The 17,901-nt window shown below is 56.9% G+C and overlaps 2 protein-coding genes across 3 annotated transcripts; one reads left to right on the top strand and one right to left on the bottom strand.

Annotated features, from left to right (window-relative positions):
- Positions 1-2,729: 2,729 nt before the first annotated feature.
- On the top strand, positions 2,730-7,261 carry LOC128074592 (gamma-secretase subunit Aph-1b-like). Its single transcript, XM_052670603.1, has 7 exons — positions 2,730-2,938; positions 3,640-3,810; positions 5,121-5,194; positions 5,299-5,421; positions 5,593-5,720; positions 6,123-6,246; positions 6,408-7,261. Exons 1-7 carry the CDS (start codon positions 2,826-2,828, stop codon positions 6,443-6,445), a joined length of 771 nt encoding a protein of 256 aa, XP_052526563.1. The 5' UTR covers positions 2,730-2,825; the 3' UTR covers positions 6,446-7,261.
- Positions 7,262-7,646: 385 nt separating this feature from the next.
- CA9 (carbonic anhydrase 9) lies at positions 7,647-17,612 on the bottom strand. Of its 2 annotated transcripts, none has more exons than XM_052670583.1 (12): positions 17,325-17,612; positions 13,115-13,144; positions 12,171-12,341; positions 10,417-10,559; positions 10,034-10,126; positions 9,845-9,911; positions 9,580-9,737; positions 9,357-9,498; positions 8,334-8,357; positions 8,146-8,172; positions 7,960-8,053; positions 7,647-7,837 (listed from the first exon to the last, which is right to left on the bottom strand). In XM_052670583.1, the coding sequence occupies exons 1-12, from the start codon at positions 17,503-17,505 to the stop codon at positions 7,774-7,776; spliced, it is 1,194 nt and encodes a 397-aa protein (XP_052526543.1). In that variant the 5' UTR covers positions 17,506-17,612; the 3' UTR covers positions 7,647-7,773. The 2 variants fall into 2 exon arrangements, with proteins under 2 accessions (XP_052526543.1, XP_052526544.1); XM_052670584.1 differs by having other exon boundaries at positions 8,146-8,169.
- Between the last annotated feature and the right edge of the window lie 289 nt (positions 17,613-17,901).

The following is a 17,901-nucleotide window of genomic DNA, read 5'->3' as shown; positions in this document are numbered from 1 at the left end:
AACTAGCAAGTATTAATACAGCAGGCAACCAATTCCTAGAGCGTTCAGGAAGTTTCTTCCCACTCTGTTGTAATTTCTCCAACACAAAGAGAAGAGCAGCAGGATGTATCTCATCGCTGTCACCAAATGGGGGTGGACTCCCTGGGGATGCCCAAAGCCATCATCCAGTCCAGCCCTCTGCTTTGGGCCCCCTGTGGCTTGCATGGAGCCCAGCTGTCTCACGCTGTTTGGCGGATATCCCTTTGACTGCATAGCCTTATGTGGCCAGGAAGCATAATTCATGCTGACCCCTTGCTGGGCTAAGCCATCAACCTAGCAAGCAACAGGGAGAGCTTTCCCATCCACTTTCCTTTATTTGCTGTGCCTCCTGGCTCACAGAAGAAAGGCGGAGACACAAGTTCTTTCCTACCCAGGTACAGCTGGCTTCCTGCCCTCCTCATGGTCTCCAAATCATATTTGCAACTCTGAATTGCATCTGGCAATGCACAAAAGGCATCTTTCACACAGGGACTCTCCATTCCCCGTCTTGGTGCTTGTTCCTGATTGGGTTGTGGCATCCCAGGATGTGCTGGAAGGGAGACATTGCTCTCCTAGCAGAGCCTGTCCTGTGCAAGGATTGGAGTTTTTCTTTGGGTCTGCCTTGCTTCCCTACAGTACATCACTGTGTTGAGTGGTGTTAGGTAAAAGCACCTTCCTGAAATGGATTTGTCTTGCTGTAAAAGAGCAAGTCAAAACCACAGCCTTTCCCTGTGAGCAGCACCCTATCCTGCAAACAAGCCTGCCCAGACTTCCTATCAGGGTGCGTCCCCACCACTCAGTCTCTGGGCGTCCCTTCCTGCTGGGACAAAGAGCTCTTTCACACCCAGTGATTTTCCCCATTCCAGCCTCCTGGATTGGGTCGGTCCATTTAACCATTTACATCCCTATGCCAGATCCTTCTTCTTCATCTCTAAACTCTCAATTTCTGCAAGGCCGTGGAAGCTGCTCCCAGAGTAATGCTCTGCCTATGACCACCAGCTGATCCCCAGTTCTGCTTTTCACTCACCCTCTGCTCCCTTTTTTTCTTCAAGAAGGAAAAGCACCAGGAGGCTGGTGCTGGCCAAGAGTCAGCTGGGAGCCACATCCGTGCCACACCACCCTGCCACGGGCTGGTTGCCTCCACCAGCTCAGGCTGCCCAGGGCCACATTCCAACCTGGTCTTGAGCACGTCCAGGCATGGGGCACCACAGCTCTCTGGGCAGCAGTGACAGCACCTCACCTCCCTGTCAATGAAAAATGTCCCCAGCATCCAATCTGGATCCCTCCTCTTTTAAAGTCATTCCTTCTTTCTTATCACTGTCTGCCCATAGAAAAAGTTTGGTCACTCTCCTATTTACGAACATTGGAAGGCTGCAATAAGGACTCCCTGGGGCCTTCTCTCCTCCAGGCTGAACATCCCCAGCCTTTCTTCATAGCTCCCAACTCCCTCAGCCTTTCTTCATAGGATAGGTATTTCATCTCCATTACAGTTCTCCACAACAACCCTCTTTCCAAATTGGAAAGATGTGGATTTGATGGGTGGACTGTTTGATGGATAAGAAACTCACTGCAAGACCCAAAGCAGCGCGGCCAGCGGGGCGAGGGAGGGGATCCTGCCCCTCTGCTCTGCGCTGTGACACCGCACCTGGAGCGCCGCGTCCACAGCTGGAGTGCTCAGCACAGCAGAGACGGGGGCCTGCTGGAGAGCGTCCAGAGGAGGGCCGCACGAATGGTCAGGATGGAGCAGCTCCCTGTGAGGACGGGCTGAGAGCTGGGGCTGTGCAGCCTGGGCAAGAGGAGGCTGAGCGAGAGCTGAGGGCGGCCTGTCTGTATCTAAGAGAGGACAGACTCTGTAGTGATAGGACAGGAGAAATGGCTTCAAACTGAAAGAAGGGAGATCTATATTGGATATAAGGAAGATTTTCATATTCAGGGTGGTGAGGCACTGGCACAGGTAGTCCAGAGAGGTGGTGGATGCCCCATCTCTGGAGCCACCCAAGGTCAGAGTGGGGGCTCTGAGCACTTGATGGGTGTTGCGGGTGTCCCTGGTCACTGCAGGGAAGTTGGACCGGATGACCTTTGAAGATCCCTTCCAACTCACACGATTCTGTGACTGTCCCTGTGCCCTCCTCTGGACCTGCTCCCACAGCTCTGCATCCCTCCTGCGCCGGGGGCCCCCGCCCTGGACGCAATACTGCAGATGGGGCCTCATGAAAGGAGAGCAGAGCGGAGCACGGCAGAGCAGAGGGGACAGGCACCTCCATCTCTCTGCTGCCCCCCCTGCTGACAGCCAAAGATGCTGCTGGCTTTCTGGGCCACAAGAACTCACGTCAGTTCGTGTTGAGCCCCAGACCACTCGGCTGCTCTGCCCACTCTCCGCCCAGCCCGTGCAGTTGTGCGGTTTTGCTCTGCCCCAGCCGCAGCACTGCACTCAACTCGCCCACGCTGGCGGCCACGCCAAAGCACAACGCCATGACGGCATCCTCCCTTCCCGGGAGGCCCCGCCCCCATCAGGCCCCGCCCACAGCTCTGACCCCTCCCACTCCGAAGCTCCGCCCCGCCCCCTTAGTCAGACCGCACCCAGTCACGCCCACTCGCAAACCACGCCCCCCTCGGGTGGTCACGCCCATTTTCCCCCCTCCCTGCCCGCCCGCCTCTTCCGGCCCGGGCGGCGGTGCGCCGCGGCGTGTGACGTCAGGCGGCCCCGGAAGGGCGCGGGCCGGGAGCAGCCGCCGCCGCCGCCGGGCCCCATCGGGCCCCGTCCCGTCCCGCCGCAGCCCCACCCCCGTACCACGCGCCCCGCCGCCATGACGCTCGCCGTTTTTTTCGGGTGTACCTTCATCGCCTTCGGGCCCGCGTTCAGCCTCTTTCTCTTCACCATCGCCCGCGACCCCCTCCGCATCATCATCCTCATCGCGGGGTCAGTGCGGGGCTGGGGAATGTCGGGGCACGGTACGGTGCTGTGGCACTGGTACCGGTACGGGAGCATCGTGGCACCGGGATGGGAGTGGTACAGGGATGGGGGACATAGGGCACTGGTGTGGGGGTGGTACCAGTACGGTGACATCGGGGCGTCTCTATAGGAGCTGTACCGGGGGGGACGTGAGGCGCTGGTGTGGTACCGGCTCTGGTACTGGGACTCCAGTATGGGACTGGTACCATTGCGGGGAGCTCAGGCACCACTATGGCTCTGGTACCAGTGCAGAGATGTCACGGCAGCAGTACTGTAGCGTTACCAGTGTGGGGGTGGTGGAGCACCAGTTTGGTGCCAGGGCACCAATCTGGTGCCTGGACACCACTATGGCACTGATAGCAGTGCATGCAGGGGGCTGGCACAGTACTAGTGCTGGTTCAGGTGCCTGAGCACCACTCTGGGTGCTGGTGGGCACCTTGTGAGCACGAAAGCACCACCAGTACCACTACTCATACTGGTGCCAGTGTCTGCTCAACCACTGCACTGGTGCCACTATAGCTGTGGCACGGCAGGGACGGGGTCTGTAGGAGCATGGGAGCCAGCGGCACTGCAGGACTGGTGCTAGCCCTCCTGCAGCAGGGACTGAGCCCCACCATGGCTCTGTGCTGGTGCCCACACAGCTCAGCTGCTGTTTCCCACCTCCCTAGGGCATTTTTCTGGCTAGTCTCACTGCTGCTCTCCTCCCTCATCTGGTTCATTGCTGTGAAGGCTAGCGACCCACGTGATGAGCCACTGCAGAAAGGGCTCCTGATCTTCGGGGTGATGTTCTCCGTGTTGCTGCAGGAGGCGTTCCGCTTCCTCTACTACAAGCTCCTCAGGTAAGGGCAGCTCTGGCCTGGCTCCGGGCTGGGGGCACGTAATGTCGGTGAGCCTGGTGCCAGGAGAAGCCATTCTGACCCTGTTGCCACATCATCCTGCTGCTCGGGGTCCCAGTCAGGACTTACGGCCAAAATCGCTGCACAGAGATGGGTTAAGGTGGAGGATGTCTGCGTAGTGAAGAGCAGCCCCAGGTCTGCAGGGCTGGAGGCTGTGTGGTAGTGTCTTCCTGATCTCAGTGTGAGTTGGCTGTGATTTTAAGCTCCTGTAGCATCCTCACTGCCCGCCCTTCTTGTGACTGGAGTGGGTGGTGCTCCTGCAGCTCATACAAATGCCTGTGGGATGCCAGAGACAAGAAGGTTCCCACTTTGCTGCATGGAGGATGCGGAAGGGTGAGGGACCAGCCCTTGTCGCAAGCCTCTTCCCTTTCCCAGGAATAGCTCTGCATCAGCAGAAGGAGCCTGGAGGAGATTCTAAGGCTCCGCAGCACTGCAGTCTGCCCAATCTGGAGCAGTGTTGTGAGTGCAGGATTGCCTTCCCCCAGCCCAGGCTGCTGTGGGTGGCACACCCCTGCCTGGACAGGGCAAAGTCTGGGCCCAGCCCCGCGGTGTCTGCAGCAGCAGCAAGGAGGAGGAGGAGGAAGAGGAGGAGGGCTCATGCCGCTCCTCGTGGCAGCACTGCGGCAGGCAGGCAGAGGGTAGCAGAGATCTGTGCTTCGCCCTGCAGAGCCACGGCAGTGCCAGCACCGCTGCCTTCCTGGCTGCACAGTGACATTCAGGACACTTAGCTTTCTGTGTTTCTTTGCCCAAAATTGATTTTTTTCTAGCTTTCAGTGTTTTTCTCTGCACTTCCTTGCATTTTTTCACCACCTCATAGAAAATACAACTCCTGAGATCTCAGCTCTTTGATGCCTGAACTGTGTTCACAACCAGGGGTGCTGCTGCCTGCAGCATCCCACCAGCCGGTGTCTGAGCATTGGCGTGTGCTTGTCTTGCTCTCTGGAAAAAAATTCAAGGAGGTCCCATGGTGCTTGTTGCAGTGACGGCCAGCTTGGCAGCCACATGCTGCCCTCGGTCAGCACTCCAGGAGCTGTCAGCAGAGTCCTAAATGGTTCTCAGTAACGTGCAGAGTGCCTGTTGATTCATTAATCAACCTCAGGGTCATTTAGGACAAGGCCAGGTGCCTGCCAGCAGCAGAACTGTACCCTTTTTTCACACTGATGAGAGGCGTGGGCTGGTGCAGGACAGTCCCCAGTCCCTTGCCCCGTCCATCCAGGGTGCCATGTGGTGCCCCATCACACTGTCCCCTGCAGGAAGGCCATCGAAGGGCTGGTGGCCCTCAGCGAGGACGGCTGCTCCCCTATCTCCATCCAGCAAATGGCATATGGTGAGTGCTGCATGGGGAAGATGAGGTCTCCTGGGGTCTTGGAGGTGCTTGGGTGGGGGGGGATTGTGTCCTTGGGGTGTCACAGCCTCTCTGTGTCCTGGCAGTGGCTGGTGTGGGCTTTGGACTCATGAGCGGTGCTTTCTCCATGATCAACCTCCTGGCGGATGCTCTGGGACCTGGCACCGTGGGCATCCATGGGGACTCACAGCTCTATTTCTTGACCTCAGGTGAGGACAGGATTGTGCCCTGAGCCTTCATCACAGGGGTGGCAGACACATAGCTGTGTCATAGCCACTTGCAGCCCCAGTCTGTGGTGTTGTAGTCCCCTGTGACCTTGTCCAGCCCTGACCTTGCAGCATTACTGAATCTCCATTACCTCCCCACTGTTGTCCTGGCAGCCTTCATGACCATGGTGCTGATCTTCCTGCACACCTTCTGGGGCATCCTCTTTTTCCACGGCTGTGAGAACCGACACTGGTGGGAGGTCGTGGCCGTCGTTGTCATGCACTTGGCTGTTTCAGGGTCGGTAAGTAGCTGGGAGCAGAGCTCAGTGCTGCCACTAGGGGTGGCTGTGGGGCATACTGGTGCCTGTGCCTGTGGAGGAGCAGCTACTCCTGCTACTGTGCTGTGCTAAATTCATACTACATATTGGGCTACAGCTTGATACATCCTCACTAGATGTGCACCAGCAAAGCACGTAGAGACCATAACTCCCTACTAGGAGTTCCCCATGGGCTGTGCCCATCGCTAACCAAACCCTGGAGCTAGTTTCCTACCCCTGGAACCATGAGTGATGCTGCTTTGTCCGCATCCTGTTCCAGCCACTCCCCAGAGTGCTGGGACGAACTAAGAGGGGGACACTGTGGCTGTGTGTGACAATTAGGCCATGAGAGATCCTGCTCACCCTTTCCCTTTCTCCTCTCTGCAGACATTTTGCAACCCGCTGTATGTAGGCAGCCTGGTGCCCTCCTATGTGCTGATGGCCATTGCTGCTGTCTGGGCATATATGCTGTCGGGGGGCTCTGTCCAGAACCTGCGCCGCTTCCTGCTCTGTAAGTCACCCAAATGGAGTTTTCTTTGGTTACTGTGTCTTGAGGTGGGGCAGGCTTGAGACTGAAGCAAGGTGGTAGCTAAAAGGAAGAGACTCCAGGGTTTGGGTTGTTGCCTCTCTGAGGAAGTTAATTGGTAAAAACTGACCCCTTGCTTCCTGCAGGTGCACAGAGCGGAGCTAGCCCCCAGCCAGCATCCTGAGGCCCTGCAGACGTTCCCATCCCCAGCTGCCCCTGCCCTCCCCTGTCAGCGGCAAGGTTGGCCGTCGCCTTTTCTGCAATACATTTTCTCCTGGAACGGGGGACCCTGGCCAGTCCCAGCAGGGACAGATGCTGCCATCCGGCTGCAGCAGCGGTGCTGTGACCGGCTTGCTCCTCTGCCCCTCTGGGGACAACTCAGTCTGGGGGACTCAGCTCTGTTGGCCCTGAGCTATCACCTGGGAAGTACTTCCTTGGACTGCTGGAAGCCCAAGCCCAGGAAGCCCCCTCACTTTTCCCCCTGGTACACAAGATGTCCTGCAGTCCCCTGTGCCTACAGGGGACACAATGTCTCCTCCTCTCCTGGGAAGTGGCTTTGTGAGGTGCTGCTGGGGCCAGGACTGAATGCTTGGTGCTACTTTCTCCATCTCGACTTGCTGTACTGGGAGATGCAGCCCCAGCACTGAACTGTAGTGAGCATCCCAGGGTGGGCAGATGGGGGTTGGCATGGCGAGGTTAGGGGATGATGTGGAGGAATGGGGGCAGAACGCATCCACCATTGTTGGTGGACGTGCAGTCAAGGGCTTGGGGTGAGCGGTGGGCCGCAGCTGGTGCTGGCACCGCCTGGGGAGGGGGGCTTGGGGCTGTTCTGGGGATCACTGCCCTCTCACTGAGTCAAAAGGGGATTTTAAGGCAGCTACCCCCCTGTTAACCTGCTACAGGACAGGGAGGACTGCCAATGGGCTCAGGGCTGAGAGGCGGTTTTGTCCACAGTGGGCTTTTGTACCAATAAAAGAAGCACCAGAGGTGAGCAAAAGTTGTGTGCTGGCCATGCAAGCATCCTTCCTCCTGCTCCTGTATAGAGCTCTGACTGATGCACTGGGGTGGAGGCTGCTCACAGGCTTCCTCCTGCTCCATGCCCAGCCTGTTGCTCTTGGCTCCAGCTGCAGAGGGGAGCAGGGCGGGGGTTAGCCAGGAGTGGTGGGTCTGCCACCGTCACCTCTGCATTTCTTCACGGCGCTGTGATATTTTTCCAACACTTTGCACAAATAAGAGGAGGAAGAAGTCCCAGAGCGATGTAGGGCAGGGTGGGACTGTGCAAGGAGCCCTGCACTGCTTGCTCTGGAGCTCTGCCGTATGCATGGATGGAAGCCGATGCTTCCTCTGCAAGAGGTGGCTGGCAGAGCAAAAAGCTTTTATCGTAGTTGTTTTGTTTTTTTTTTAATGGTTTTATCCTTTTTGTAACAAAAATATCCCCTTAGGCTAGGTGCTGTCCCAGGTGAACAGTCCATGCAGCTACTGGAGGTGCTCCTGCAGCTCAGTGGGAGTGGCTTAGGCGGTGTTCTCGGCTGTGGCTGCTGTGTAGATGACCTTGGATTTAGTGGGTGAGTCCAGCCTGGAGCAGGAAGGAAGAGGATAGGTTAGAGCAGGAGGGGGCCCTGCTAACAGCTGTCCTGCAGTGGGTGCTGCTATCCCTGGGGAGGACTGCTGCCCATTGCTGGTGTTCTCATCACTTACCGTGCATTCTGGCTGCGGTTCTTGTAGACGTAGAGCAGGAAAGCCAGCATTGTGATGGCAAAGAGCACTCCAAAAAGCACAGCCAGCACATCTCCTGAGCCCAAAAATGATACAAGGTTGGTTGGGGGGGGGGAATGGTGCCAGGCTGGTGGCAGCCAACACAAAGCCAGCAGCCAGCATGCTTACCTGCATGAAATGAGCTGGTGTGTCCTGCTGAGAAACAAGAACTAGTGTGAGAGCATGCTGCAGGGACACCAGGGTGGATCTAGAGTATCCCCCCTGGCTTTTTGCCCCTCAGCGCAGCACAAGGCTGCCAGAAACCCCATCCCCACCAGGCACCCCAGTCCCTTTTCCATCCCCGGCATCTACCCTACCTGCTGTTGCTGAGGTGCCATCACCTGAAAGAGACACATCACAGTCAGGGGGTGCCCAGAGGGGAGGGGAACACAATTATGGGTTCTGCCAGAAGTGACAAGAGGTTGGCCCTAGAGCCAGGCTGCTCACATTGCTCCCTGCATAGGATGGCCAGTGCATGTCCATGCCCTAAATGCTGGGCCGGGGCTGTGCCAGGCAAATATTTACCCAGCGCAATGGTGCTGCTTGCGCACAGCTGCATTATCACCTCTGTGCCTCTCTGTGTGGTGCTGGCTGGCACTATCGGTGGCAGTGTCCCATGGTTCAGGGAAGCCACCACCACGACAACAGCAGTGCCACTGCTGCCTGGGGACAAGGGCTTTGTATGAGCTCAGGGCTTTGATAGAAATAGCAAATAAGAGGAAAAAAAGCAGTGTTTGCACCTCCACCCCCACCTCTACAATGCCAGGGAGCAGCTTCTGCAGAAAGTGTCAAGAGGCTTGGAGGTAAATGGTGAACACGATAAAGCAGCCAACAGGTTTACCAAAGATAGAGCAATGCCAGCCTAACCCGATATCCTTCTTTGATAAGTGAGATTCTAGACAAAGAAAATGCGGTAGATTTTATCTGCTAGACTTCAGTGAAGCATTCCCATGGTGCTGCCCGGGCACTGCAGTGATGGGAGCCCATGGCCAGGGGAAGCCCCAGCAGTGCCCCAGACCTTGGTGCTGTTACTCAGTGTGACACAGGGCATCGGAAACGCTGCCCAAAGGGAGAGGGAACAGGATGTTGGACAGCAAAAAAATAAAACCCTGAGTGAGTTCAGAGAACTGAGAATGGCACGAATTTAGTGATGCAGAGATAGTCACACCTGAGGGCAAACAGGAATTTCGAGTCATAGCTGGAAACCACCAGTGCTAGGAAGTGCTCTGAGGACAAACTAAAGGACAGGAGCAGGGCCAAACCATGCACAAACCTTTCACCAAGAGAAGCAGAGCTCTGAAGCATCACTCCTCCCCCCAGGATGCTCACACACTCCTTACCTGCAGGCACCTGCCTCTCCCGGGAGGAGCTGGGCTCAAAGCTTGCCAGCACCCATCTCCTGTGCAGGCTCTGGTCCTGCCGAAAGTTGTTCATGAGGAGGCGGTGGTCATCTGTGTGCAGGCTGCTCACCAGTATGGACATCTGGGAGGAAAGCAGTGTGAGTGGGGTGGGATGCGGGATGCCCTGAGGAGCCAAGATTCAGCATGCACATGGCCAACAGACCTGTTCCTTGGAGAGCATCACCGTCTGGTTGAAGACAGTCCACTTGATGGATTCATGGCAGGGTGGGGTGGTCAGGGACCCGTTGTAGTGGAAGTAGAGGTGCAGGTTGTCAGGCAGCAGGCCAGCGATGTTGAACCCGGGCACAAGGACTTCATCATCTGTGAGGAGAAATGGGGCAGCGGTGAACTGCTGCTGTGCAAGCTTCTCCTGTGCACAGAGCCAACAGCTGCTACAGCCTTTCTCTGCAGTGCCAGCAGGGCATTACCTTCTCCTTGGATGCTATGCAGGTGCTCGAGTATCTGCTGGTAATATGGGTTCTCCCTTGGCCCAACCTGCAACAGAGCAGCAATGTAAGGAATGGCTGCTGGCAAAGGGCCTCATGTCCTTCTGTCCCCTTCTCCATCCTCTAGATCATGTTGTTCTTCCCCCCCCTCCTTGCTCAAGGACTGCTCACCTCCAGGAAGACCCCCAGCACTGCCATCCCATCCGGTTGAGTTAGGGCTGCCTTGAAGTTCTCGTACTTGGTGTTGTAATGGACCACGTGGAGCTGAAAGGAAACACAGCCCCGATATGGGATGGGCACCCCTGGATGGTGCTCACTTCCTTGGACAGAATGTATTCTGGGGGAGAGATGCAGCTCCTGCTTGGGGGACATTACTGGTGAAGTGGGATAAAGGTGCCATAGCAGTGAGCACCAAGAGCTGCCCTGAACATGGGCAGACAACCCGCCCTGGAGGACAGCAGCTGTACCAGAAGGGATGAGATCAGCCCGAGCTGGCTGTGTGCAGCTCACGGTCCTGTGCCACCAGCCCAGCAGCAGGACAGAACACTCCTCACCTCCCCAGCAAAGCGCTTGTGGTCAACGGTGTGCTCGGAGCCAGGATTTGAAGGTGAGCCCCAGTGCAGGTGCAGCTGCACGGCACGGTACTGCTGTGCGTAGCCGCCCGTGATGGCCAAGGACTCAGGCAGCTTCAGGACCACTGCAGAGGGAGGGAGAGTGCAGTTGGTAAGGCAGAGTCTGCAGAACGGCTGAAGGGAAGGAGTCACCTTGGGCTGGGGGGGGTTGGTGACAACAAACAAAGTGGCTTTGGATCTTAAACGAGGTTGAGGGTAGGGGTGCTATGAAGCAAGGTTCAGCCTGCAGGACACCCAGTGAATGAATGTATTCGCTATGTGGGAATAACACAAAGACGCTGTGGATAGAGGATAAAGGGATTGGCAGAGTGATGTACACCTGCAGGAGCGTAGAGCTGCATCACTGTTTCATCAAACAGGGCAGCCTGCAGGCCTGGCCAGCACTGGGGCTGGCGTCACATGAAATCTGCAGAGTTAGAGCAGAGTTAGTTTGGACACATGTATTTGGTTTTGCCTTTACCTTTAGGTGTGGTTTAGGGCAAAGTTGAGCTCCAGATACCTGGCGAGCAGAACAGTGCTGTAGATAACCTAAGGGCTGAGCTATGGGGGGGACAAGCACCAACATCATGAGTATCCCTGGGAGAGGCTGTGGATGGTTGGACTGGATGATCTTTTCCAACTTTGGTGATTCTGTCCCATCCTTAGAGGAGAAGTGTTTCAATCACATCACTAGGGCACAGGTTTGTGATGAGTCATCTGTTCTCCCCTGCGCCACTGGGCACAGAGATACAGAACTCAAATACACTCCTTCCTCCCTGTGCATTTATACCCTCCCATGTTTCTATTGTATATCTAACTTGGTGCTTTCCTAGCATTCATCTGAGTCATTTTCAACATATACATTGTATAAGGAGTAACTGTAGAGCTGTCCTAGCTGACTTGCAACTTTTCACTTTGTTCTATTTTTCCTGAGTGATCACAGAGGTCAACACATGAAAAACTACCTCAGCCCTGGCCCCTCTGGTTGAAAATGCTACAAGTGTTTCTGTGAACACCAAACAGCACCAGATGCCAGGGTGCCTAAAATAGCAACCACTGACCTCAGACCGTTGAGCTATGCAGGCAGCTAGGGCAAGAGGCTATAAAATAGAGTGCTGGGCATGCCGTGCGCAGCAAGTCTGACTTGTTGGGTTTGCAGCTTGCACACAGGGATCAGCTCCCACGGGCAAGGGCATGGAGCTATCCTGCTGCAGCCTCAGAGAGTTCTTCAGCTGCCATCACTACCAGCAGGTCCCATTCTCAGCAGCATGCACAGGGCTGGAAGTGCTTTTGGAAGGAGCTGGTGGCAGCCAGGATCCACTGCTGCAGGGAGGAGGTGATGAGGTTTCTGGAAAGCTGGGACAGAATCTGTTCACATTATTTTACTATCAGTCTCACAATGCTAGACAGAGATAAAAAAGCCCTTCTAAAACTGCAGAAGCCTTTTAAAAGTGTCTTAAGATCCTCAGATAGCATCTCAAAGTATAGACTTCAAGAAGAGTGTCCTACAAGAGAGGCGGTACCGTGGAGGCTAATTCACACAAGGCCATGATTTCTCCTTTGAAAACAGAGCCATGTAGGAAAGGAACCAATGGCTGCAAACCTGCATTAGGAACAAATTTCTAAAGGAAACACGAATTACAGTAAATTCCTGAAGCCAACACCCAACACAGTGAATAGCGAGCTCCCCCACCCACCTGTGTGCCCATTGTTCTTCATTGCTAGCATCTGGCTGGCAGGCAGGCTGTAGCCGGAGAGCTGGATGGGTCGCAGCTGGGGGCTGAAGATGGTTGTCTCCGTGTTGATGTTGATGGGAGACTGCATGTTGCCTGCACACTCTGGGAAGTGCTTGGCCCACTGCCCTGGATCTGGCATGGAGAAAGGGCAGTGGTGAGAGTGGGCAGGGACAGGACCCGGGGGTTTGGTGGGTGCAGGAGAAGAGATGGGCCGTGCACCACGCACAAAGGGTAGGTTTCTACCAAGTCAGCTCATGAGCAGCTCTATGGGCATGGTAGTGGTGGGTTGGCGGTCGGACTTGATGATCTTTGAGATCTTTTCCAACCTTTAATGATTCCATGATTCTATGCTGCCATATGACCGCTTGTGGCTGCATCATGAAAGGGTTCTGAGCATGGTGAGCTGCCAGGAAAGTCTATTTTAGGGGTGTTTGGGAAGAGTGTGAGAATATCATTTACAAGTGGACTTGGCAGGCAGGGGAGCTCTGCAGCTCATCACACTCACTGCTGGCAGGCACAGCCCCCTGTGAGCACGGTGCCACCATCTGCAGCTTCTGCCTTGGGCCACTGCAAGCCAGCGTCGTCCCCCTGCACACCCTGCTCTAGGAGACGGTGCAAGGACACAAGGTGATCCTCGGGCAAAGTCCCAGTACAGCCTGTCAGAATGGCATGGGACGGGCCTGTGCCTGCCTGAGGAGGCAAAACCCCAGGGACCCCCCACACTGAGGCACAGGGGATCCCACTGCTGCCTCACAAATGGCCCAGGCTCGGTCACTGCTGAACCAGCATGGTGAAGGGAGGGAAGGGTGAGACACTGAGTGTGCCTGGTAATCATTAACCAGGACTGGCTGGAGCCCAGGGTCTGATGGTGGTGGCGAAAGTAGGAGCAACTGCAGTGTATTTACCTTCATAACTCCAATGGCTGTCACTGGGACCTTGAGAATAAAAAAAAAAAAAGAAAAAGAGAGCATGAATGGAAGTTAAAGATTGGGTGCAAACACACCTCTGCCATGCAGCACTCCTGGTCCTACTGCAGCCATGCACCCTCTGCCTCAGTGCTCTCCCAGCATTTGCCTGCTCGTTCTCCTCCTCCTTCACCAGAACCAGAAGAAATGCTCCCAAAGGGCACTGCCTCCTCCATGCAGAGAGAAAACTCTAGAGCTTGATGCTTGGTTATTATCATTATAGTGGAAAATAATTCACAGATATTGCTCCCATCACTGAATAGCACCAGTCATGCTCTTTCGGCTGCTCCCACTGTGCCCCCATCAGATCCTGTAAGCACCATCCAGCTCCATACCTCTATCCCTCATTAGGGTGAGTGCCTACCAGGATGGCTGGGAAGCAGGAGGGCCACCGTGTTGGTCCCCATTGCCTCCCTGACAACACCCATTGACAGACACTTGCTATTAATAGGAGCAGATTCCATCTCATGGTGAGAAAGGAAAAGGCACACTTTCCCAGGCCCAGGCAATCGGCACAAGCCCCAAGCCCAGCAGGATCCTGCCCTCCTCCCAGCCCCAGGCAGCGGGTGGCCACAGCTGAAGGACGCTTGGGGACAGGGATGAGAACGGCTCTCAAGGCTTCTCCAGCACCACGGGTGGCATTTCAGAGAAGTCCAAAGACGCTGTGGTGCCCCATCCCCAGGGGCCCTCCAGGCCAGGCTGGATGGGTCTCTGGGCAGCCTGAGTTTGTGGAGGGCAACTAGCCCATGGCAGCGGTTGGGGCTGGGTAGGCTTTAAGGTTCCTTCTAACCCAAGCTGTTGTGTAGGCTTAGGAGTGATGCGAGGGAGCCACTCACCAAGGTGTGGGACATTCTCAAAGGTGTATGAGAAGGGAACAGCAAGGCATCAACAAGAAGGATGAATAGGGGCACTCGCACCAGAGCTGAGACCCGTGGGAGATACTCCAGCAGTTTCTCAAGCACGGTTCCTCAGCTGCAGCAGAAGGCTTGTGCTCTGGCACAGGTAACTTGTGACATCCCGGGGCTGGCATACGGTACCTGGGCACACTGCACATGCCTCAGCTGCCACAGACAGCCCCAGCACCCAGCACCCTGCTCCCTGCTTCCCTCTGCGGCTCAGCCTATGAAGAAAGCATAGACCTCCCATGCATACAATCCCAAGCACTGAGGCAACATCTCCCACCCCATGGAGCTGGGTCCCTTGGTGCATGCCCTGGTGCTGCAGGGTGGCATCCCCTGGCATTGTGGTTCAGCTCTCAGCCCTGCAATACTCTCATCCCTTCCACACGGGGGCATTCACAATCCCACAGTCCTTCGGCAAGCACGTTAACCCCCTGCCCTGCCCAGCCCAAATGCAATCCCAGCCTCCATCCCAGCTCCCCGCTGCAGCACGTCTTCTCTCTCTGATTGCTGCTGAACTGTTGCCATGCACCACAACGGAGGTGACGGTGCCGCAGCTGCAGCTCCCTGCATGCCCTGCCCTGCCTCTGGGCGCGCTCAGCCCTGGCAGGGGCTCCAGTGTACTCCCAAAAATGTGCATGTAAGGAAAAAAGTGCTGCAATAGGGCTTCAATGTACATTCTGGGAGGTGTGAGAAAGGAGAGTCTCAGCAAAATACTGTGGGGCACAGAGGGGCAGCAGCAGGAGCCAGCTGCCACTGCAGACAGCACAAAGACACCCTGCTTGGCCACGTGGAGTCCCTCTGTTCCCTACTTGCTCCAAGCCCACCCCTTCCCTAAGCAGGGGGTATTTCACACCCAAGAGCAGCAACACTTCCCCCTTTCAATGCTTTCTTCCCCCTGTATTCACTCCCTCTCCTTCTTTCCATCTTGGGATCCCAGTGCTTCCTGACGTCCAACACCATCCAACAACACCTCCCCGCTGAGTCGGGGCAGGCGCTGCCATTAGCAGTGCACTGTTCTGCATGTCCTGCGGACTGTGAGCAGCACAGCTGCTGCTAGCAGTGGGGAAAAGCAGCAAGTTGCAAGCTGCTCCCATAAACATCCCCATGGCTCCAGGGACTACATACCTAACGCTGTTTGTATAGAGCAAGAGCCAATACCAGAGAAAAATGAGGGCTCAGTGTAGCCCTCCATCCTCACATGCAGGGTAAGTCCACAGAACAGAGCAACGTGGGTTGTAACAGGAGGGATCAGGACACACAGATACACCATGTCTCAAAGCAGGGAGCAGCACAGCTGCAAGTCCACAGCGTACCACATATCCAAGCACCTTGTCCCCTGCAAATAATAACCTGACCAAGGTACAGAGACCGTGCCAGGGCGCTCATGCTTGCCTGCAGCCAGCTCCCGAGGCAAGGACTAGCACAGGGTCCAGAGGATAGCCAGCATTCCCTGACAAACCGTGCAAAGAACCTCTGCACCCCATGGACAGGAAAGCATCAGACCCCAGCCTGATTCCACAAGCACAGCCCCTTTTTTGCCCACTCAGACACACAGCCATGCAGCCCCAGCCATTGCTGTGTGCACTGCCCACGGGGCACCAATCCCGGCTGCATTAAAGCCCTTTTGTGTTTATTAACTTCGGCCAACAGCGAGCCATGGGGATCAGCCTTTAATCTGCACCGGAGCTCAGGTCGCTGCAGGAATTGTTCTTTGTGCTGCTGGGAAACAGAGGGGCCCCACAAGGCAGGCAGCATCCCATGGAGCAGCAAGAGTCTGTGGGGGGAGGCACAGGGCAGGAATGGCCCCTGGTCTGTTTCTGCTGCCTGTGAACCCAAACAGTCTTGAAGAGTGGCGGGGGAAAGGGAAAATATTTACAGGGCATTAGGGTGTAAGGGATGGGATAAAAACGGGGAAATCCTGGGGAAAGACTGAGGCTTGAAGCAGAGGAATGAGTTGAATGAGGGGATTACAACAGAGGAGGGAGATCAGATGGAGGAAGAGAGAGCATCAGGGAACACGAAGCAGGACAGGACTGAATAAGAGGGAGAGAACAGACAGGCTGCTCTACTACAAAGATACCGGAGGTTCCTCAGGCTCCCACGCTAGGAAATCTCATGGAAAGCCTTATGGAAGGCTACAGAGTGCAATGGATGCTGCCAGCCTGGCCCCATGCAGGAGCCGAAAAGGGGGGACGAGACAGGAATGTGTATGGGATCCGGCCCCAGCACAAGGACTGTCACTGAGGGCTGGCTACTGCTCCTTGCCCACATCTTCTTCCCATCCACATCCCACCCTGCTCACAGCCGCATGGAGACAGTGTCACCCGGCTCCCTCCCACTCTGTGGAGGAGTTTCTCCATCTCTGTGGCAAGGAGCAGTGCGTCCCCAAAACCCCACGCACAGCCCGACAAGAACTCGGTAAGAAATGTGAATCGTTGCAATAACAGCAGCAGCTCGCAGCACCCCGTATTTGACACAGGGAACAGTGATGTCACACTGTGAGCCCGGAAAGGCAAACCCACGGGGAAAGCAACGCTGGGACGGGGACATCCCTGCGCTGTGCTCAGCCGCGGGTGAGAAACGCACCGCACTATCTACAAACATTACTGAATGCCCCGCACTATCTACAAACATTACTGAATGCCGGAATGAAAAAAGGGACCGAGACCACAGGGTCTGAGCAGTACCCCCCAAAAGTGACTCCAAAACTTGAAAGCCCTCTGCGTGGGGTGAGGGGAGGCACGCCACAGCACCCAGCCCCGCGCTTCCCACGCTCCCCCATCCCACCGCCCGCCGTGGTGCAGCCCCACACCTGCCCCGCTGCACTGACCCTGCGGGCGGCCGAGAGCCCCGAGCCGCAGTGCGGTGCGAGCTGTCCGGCTGGAGCGGGATGCGAGGCTGCGCGCGGGGCGGGGACGCGGACCCCGCGGGGGTCGAAGAGTTGGCGGGAGCGGGGACAAAGGCAGCGGCGTGCGGGGCTGTGCGGGGCGGGGTTCCGTAATGGGGGGCACTGCAGCCCCAAATCTCAGAGAGAGAGCACCCCCAAAATCGTGCACAGGAGCACAAAGGTGCTCCGTGCATCGGGATAACCCGAAGCCGGCACTGGAGCGCCCCGTGCACGGCACTGCTCAGCGCCTCGGCGATCCCAAAGCCCCCATCGGGGGAGGGGGGCTGTTCCGTCCGTCGGGGTCTCCCGCGCACTGCGCACCCCACAGCCAGCGCTGTGCAGCCCAGCCACTTCCCCTCACCTCTCTCCTGGGAGTGCGGGGCGTTCTCGTCGTTGTGGTCGTGCTCCTGCCCGGCGGCGGTTCGGCCCAGCCCGGCCAGCAGCAGGACGCAGATCCGCAGCGCGGTGCGGTTCATCTCTAGCAAGTGCGGCGTGCGGGACGGCCCGTGGCTGCCTGCTGGTCGAGACTGCCGCACATACATGGGAACAGGAGGGGGGAGGAGGCAGCCCTGACTCGACGCCGCCGTTACCTTTTATAGAGGCTGGAGGCAAAGTCTGCCGCCGCCCGGCCCGGACAGGTGAGCCGCGCCGCCGCCGCCCCTCGCACCGGGACTCGAACCCGTGATCCTGCCGGGACGGAGGAGGGGGCTACCCCGCCCCCCCTGCGCCGCGGGCACCTGAGTGGGGCGCGCGGCCCGGCCCCTGCGAGGGGGGGCGGGAGACCCCGTACGTCCCTCTGGCGCCTCTGCTGAGGGCGTGAGGGGCCCCTCGGGGAGAGCTGAGGGGTGTGCGTAGCTGTGGGGCGAGACGTTTCAGCTATGGGATTCCCTCAGTGCTGGACTGAGGGACCCTCTCAGAGAGGGACTGAGACATCGTCA

This window comes from Tympanuchus pallidicinctus, unplaced genomic scaffold (assembly GCF_026119805.1).
Source record: "Tympanuchus pallidicinctus isolate F22 unplaced genomic scaffold, pur_lepc_1.0 scaffold9, whole genome shotgun sequence".
Lineage (NCBI taxonomy): Eukaryota > Metazoa > Chordata > Aves > Galliformes > Phasianidae > Tympanuchus > Tympanuchus pallidicinctus.
This window is presented reverse-complemented; position numbering and strand designations above follow the sequence as displayed.

Coding starts and splice junctions, on each gene's coding strand:
- CA9 (XM_052670583.1), bottom strand. CDS start 17,505: ATGTATGTGCGGCAGTCTCGACCAGCAGGCAGCCACGGGCCGTCCCGC. Junction 13,145..17,324: donor CCCGCACTCCCAGGAGAGAG/GTGAGGGGAAGT, acceptor TTTATTCTCAAG/GTCCCAGTGACAGCCATTGG. Junction 7,838..7,959: donor AACCGCAGCCAGAATGCACG/GTAAGTGATGAG, acceptor TTCCTGCTCCAG/GCTGGACTCACCCACTAAAT.
- LOC128074592 (XM_052670603.1), top strand. CDS start 2,826: ATGACGCTCGCCGTTTTTTTCGGGTGTACCTTCATCGCCTTCGGGCCC. Junction 3,811..5,120: donor CTCTACTACAAGCTCCTCAG/GTAAGGGCAGCT, acceptor TGTCCCCTGCAG/GAAGGCCATCGAAGGGCTGG. Junction 5,422..5,592: donor GCTCTATTTCTTGACCTCAG/GTGAGGACAGGA, acceptor TTGTCCTGGCAG/CCTTCATGACCATGGTGCTG.